Consider the following 5,374-nt stretch of genomic DNA (forward strand, 5'->3'; position numbering starts at 1 on the left):
CGGGCAGGGCCTGGGGGCAGCCCCTCACGCCCTACCCCCTGCAGCCCCCTGGGCGCTGGGCAGCCACGCTGCTGGGAGAAGATGGACCGAGAGCAGCAGTCACGGAAGGAGGCGAACGCTGTCAGTGCTCCGTTAAAGCGTCTGTCAGAGGCAAAGGGTTTAAAACTGACATCTTTATTTATTTTTTTTTCTTCCCTTCACACACATACACGGCAGACGGATGTTAAGCTCTCCCCACCCCAAAGTTGCCTGACAAGTAACGCCCAGCTCCAGAGCAGTCCCGTGGTATCCAACGAGGGCGGCCAACGCTGTTATTTAAGGAGCAGCAAGGAGTACATGAGGAGATTCCTGGTCGGTTATAAAAACCTGTTTTCTCAAGCATAAAAAAAAAATGCTCACTATGAGACATAAAACTGGACTCAAGGCAGAGTTTAAAAATACACCAAAAGGAGGTAGTATGCAAATCATTTCTAGGGTATAGCCGTAACAGTGATGCTGGGGTGGATAAGGCATGAGCAAATAAAGGCGGCATTCAACAAATAAACTTTCTAAATAAGTAACTGAAGCCCAGCACAAAAACTAGGTTATTGTCTAGTAAGAATACAGAAAGGAAAACACTAAAACAGCGTTCCAAGATGGGTATTTCGTATTGGATACTGGGCATTTATAGCCATTGATGTCCACATCCAGGCCCTGCTTTCTTACCCCTCCTGGAAAAGGCACTAACACCTGGAACTCTCAATTCACCACCTCAAAAGCTTCCCCAGGTTTGTTCTTGGCTGTGACAGCTACAACAGGGAACCGACTGCAGTTAACGGGTCAGCTGCTGCACCGGCAGCTCTGCACAGGGGACTGGAGGTGCCGTACAGATACAGTATATGTGCATGCAGTGCATTGCAGAACGACAGCCCGTATCACACATCGAAGTGGAAAGGAGAAAAGTTTTCTGTTAACATTGATCAGTTTGTATGGCTACATTCACAACTTCGAAGTAGTAATTTCCAGAAAGTATTGGATTAAAAAACACCCCTATGTTTGCCTAATATTGCCATGTAAAAATAGAATTAAAACAAGTATCTTATCTGTTGACTTGAAAAAATCCAAGCCCGCACAGAGCTATGTTAGAGAGCTTCAAAGACTGAAATTCAACTGAACCGGTAATATGAAGAACGGTACGTACATAATGAAGTGCAGAAAGATCCTTTCATTATATTACACTTTCCCAAACGCAATAGGTTATCATGTAGTGTTTACACAGTAAAAACTATTAGATTTTCTGAACTTCTCCACACTGCTCAGAGATGTCACCAATACGTTCAACTCAAATACAGAAACTTTAAATATTCTAATAAAAATAGCTTTTTTTATAAACCACAAGTAAGTAGAAGGCAAATATATCAGAGTATGCATAGCTTTCAAGATGTAAAGTATATCGTGAACAATTGAGTATCCTTCTTCATTTATCTGATGTAATGCATCTTATTTACCTTAACAAGTCAAGATTTTGGGACAGTGATGTTATTTTGGAAACACGTACTGAAGAACATTGATGGGAGAATAAAATTGAGAGGATAAAAATAAGTCATATAAATCGTGTATTTAGAACACACATGCTGTATGCTCTGAGCTTCCCTGAAAAAAATAGTGCAATTCAGTGTATATACTGAATTAAATCAAGAGGCGGTATACTTTTATTCCTTTGAAAAAATACTGTTCTAAAAATATTCAGATGTCCTCTAAACCTTGACTTATTTTACGGAACTATAGCTTTAAATTCAGTTTTCATATGCAAAATATTTACACTTTATAAACTTGCAGAATTTCTAATAAACTATATTATATATACTTACACAAAACTTAATTTATATATAATCCTATTATATCTTGCAGATCAAAACTCACATGTACAATAATTTACAATGACAGAAGCCTCAAGCATCAAAATATCTCCTTTAAAATAACAGTATTAGATAGTCCTCTACAGATTCTGAATTGCAATATTTCCTGAATTGCCTGAATATCATTAGACTTCTGAGAATATGCAAAATTTTAATTAAATATCAAGTAGCAAGGTTTGTGCTGTCATAAGAAATGCTTGCAATTATTTAAAAAATACCTGAAAGTAACAAATTAAAGGTTTACAAGAAGCCTCTGAAATGAAGGCTTGAAACTAGAATTCACTGGAAGGTTCAATATAAGTGCACACACTATATGCAAATCTTGTATACCGTAGTCCCTTAAATACTTAAGAATAAATTCATTGAACAGAAGTTAAATTAAACAGTAAGCTATAAAAGTACAAGTTTTCAACAGTATTTATAACTGAAATTTTTTGCCTACTTTGGTATAAAAGCTCCTTTAAACAGGCACATTTACTTTTAGAAGACAAACACAAGCTTTAATACTATGGCTATCGCTGGATATTTAAGCAATGTCTCTGTGGGTCTGTTTTTAATTATATAAACCTTCTTTAGAACCATTTTATTCTGTATTAATCCAAAGAACCAATATTGCCAACAGTGATAATTTGTAATATACTTTAGTGCTGAACAGTTAGCCAAAACAGGACTTCTCAGAATCCAGTACAACTGTCTTTTTTTTTAAAAATCCATTTACAATAAAAAATAGATTTTTGTTTTATTTTGATATCTACTGAGCTATCTGAACTTTTTCATTAGAAGCATATCAGTGAAATCCCTTCCATATTTTTGTTTATTTTGAAAAAGGAAAATTTGGAATTCTCAGGTAACCAGAAAATTTCAACACTTCTCTCTGAAATCTTACAATAGAATTTATTTTTATCTTATGAACTCCACAAACGTATTCCTAACAGGAATACACACATACCTAATTTTGCACAATGTGAATATTCCTATTGCCATTAATGTGTTTATTCACGACATGTAAGACTGGACATGAATTTCCTTACAGGATCATAACCTACAATGTAATAAATTAAAGCATTCTTATGAAAACAATAGATCAATTTAATTTCAATTGTACCAGACTTTCCAAAATAACTCTTAAAGCCCTCCATAACTAGAAGTTGATTAATAATGTTCCGAGTCCACAGGTTCTGCAAGGCACCTAACTGAAGAGTTGGTTTTGTTTGTTTTGAAGTCCTCCTCAAATGAAGACAGTCTAAAATAATTTGTGTTAGGACAGTCTAATGTAAGGCATTAAAATATTCCTCTTTATGCTATAGATCTATGTTAAGCACCAGTTGCTATTACAGTATAGAACGAAGCCAGCATTTTCTTCAAAAATGTGTTTGTACTTGGGACATCATTTGTGAGGGAGATGCTGATGAGGCTGATGAATTGGATATCTTAGAATTATTTGTGATCTGTAGTTCTTCAAGTCTCCTTATATAATCATCACGTAACGCAAGGAGCTCCATGTAACGCTGCTCCACTGGATTTGGCTGCTAGAAAGAGATCTATATTAGTCTTATCACTTCAGTCCAACTACTTCTACACAGTTAGGCTGCTGTAGTATTTGTGTTTTCCTGGCATTACTCACTATTTGTAGTTTCTAACATATGTAACAAGTTGTAGCTAAACAGAAATATTTATTTCTATAATGCCTTCCAGTTGTTCTCATCCAAAGAAAATCTTTACAGAAGACAGTTCTTCCTACCTCAATAAAATCAGCCAGCACTTCCTGGAGCATATGGATTTTATTTTCTTATTATCTAATATTGTGTGGAAGATAGGTGTGAATACCTTGGCCGAAACTTTTCTCTTCTTGACTTATTAAAAGGTTTTAGATTCCAGAGGTCAGATGTCTCATCACCTTCCCTAAAAACAGTGTTTAGCCAGACTGACTATTTTAGCTACACTGATCAGATTAAGATGAAATCCATGTCTTCAGATTAAATAACTTCCCTTACTGATGAAATAGTCAGTATTCTGACTATACTAGTAAATTTGCAACTTTGTGTAAACAAACAAGTGAAATAAACGCAAAACTTTATTAGTGAATTCTGTAGGTAAACTTGAATGTGTTTAAAATCAACTGCTCTAGCTTTCAGGAGATTACTCACAGAAAGAGCATCTTAACTGTTTCCATTTTAAGTTTGGCTTCCTTTTTCAGATAGAGTAATGAAACAAATGGAAAAGTAGTATTGGAAATGTCCAAGGCAGATACAGAGCCTAAAGTTACCTTCAGCTGTATATACCTGTCAAGAAGTTGCTGCTGTTTCACAGTTAACTGCCTGTAATTAAAAGCTATTAGCAGTACAGTTTCAGGAGCAAATGTAAATGCCTCACCAGTTCAAAAACAGCTGAATCAGCACTCTTACATGCACCCCAGATGAGGGCGGCGATGAATGTTGAAGCAACTGTGGAAGTTGGATCACTGACTGAATGTCGTTACTAAGGTTATTAGAGATGTCGGGTTAACGATGTTGCTCGTAGCAGAGCAGACTCTTCACTAGACTGAAGTCTGATGCGGAACATGCTTCTAAGTAATGCCACTAACAAAGGTCATCGAAAAACTGGTTCAGGCCACATGTCCACTATTCAGATGCTTAAGTCAAGATGAAGTGTAAATTTCATGTGCAGCAAAAAAAAAAAAATTGTTGCATTTTGTATATAAAAATGGTGAAAATGAGGGACCAGTAGTAGCAGCACATAAGATTATCACATGGGTTTGCATTTCTAATGAGAAACTCCTGCCAAAAACCTTTCCTGAAAAATGGCAAAGTGCATTTTTAAGTAGATTTACAGCTAATTTGCATGCCCTATAATCCTTCACTTTCTAAAATAAATCCTTGGATTCACCTTTTGCAAAATGCCCTCATCTTTCACAGCAAGCAAAAAAAGCTTTAAAACTAGAACTTCAAATTAAAACTGGCAACATACTTGTAAGAAAATATAGCAAACTGTCTGGCTTTCTTGCAGCCTCTAAAGTGTTGTAAATAATACAGGAGATCAGCTGCGGAAAAGGAAGCGCATTGCTTGAAAACTCCAGGGGCTGGATTGTGAAAACTGCTTCTGTCCAAGAAATTGCTCCTCTATCTTCTCCTACTCAAAACTCCACGACTTGTTAAGAACAACAAATAAGTCTCTGTACACTATCTTTACATGCCACATTGCTGAGATTTCTAGCAAAATTGTCACAAAAATCCAGTGTCCATATAGTAAACATTAAAAGCACAGAACTGAGCTATATGTAATTTGATAAAAGCTTTTCTGGGCTTCCAATCTGATCCACTTGTATAATTTCCAAAAACAGCTTTCATCCAACGGTTACACAGTGTAAACAATGTTGGGTCATCAAAGTTACATAAAAAAAATAATCTTACCATAAGCCATCAATACAGATCGCAGTTTTGAAAGAGAAAGGACCAAATAGGTCATCTTAATTTGAA

At 36.0% G+C, this 5,374-nt stretch overlaps 1 protein-coding gene across 4 annotated transcripts in view; it reads right to left on the bottom strand.

Moving 5' to 3' along the window:
* Positions 1-200: 200 nt before the first annotated feature.
* Positions 201-5,374, bottom strand: part of MTM1 (myotubularin 1) — a 44,378-nt gene continuing 39,204 nt past the window's right edge. For all 4 annotated transcript variants that reach the window (XM_009331095.1, XM_009331079.1, XM_009331087.1 and 1 more), the window contains one exon: positions 201-3,427. In XM_009331095.1, the coding sequence (XP_009329370.1) occupies positions 3,260-3,427 (168 nt within the window). In that variant the 3' untranslated portion in view covers positions 201-3,259. The remainder of the gene's footprint in view (positions 3,428-5,374) is intronic.

This window comes from Pygoscelis adeliae, unplaced genomic scaffold, assembly GCF_000699105.1.
Source record: "Pygoscelis adeliae isolate BGI_AS28 unplaced genomic scaffold, ASM69910v1 Scaffold100, whole genome shotgun sequence".
Lineage (NCBI taxonomy): Eukaryota > Metazoa > Chordata > Aves > Sphenisciformes > Spheniscidae > Pygoscelis > Pygoscelis adeliae.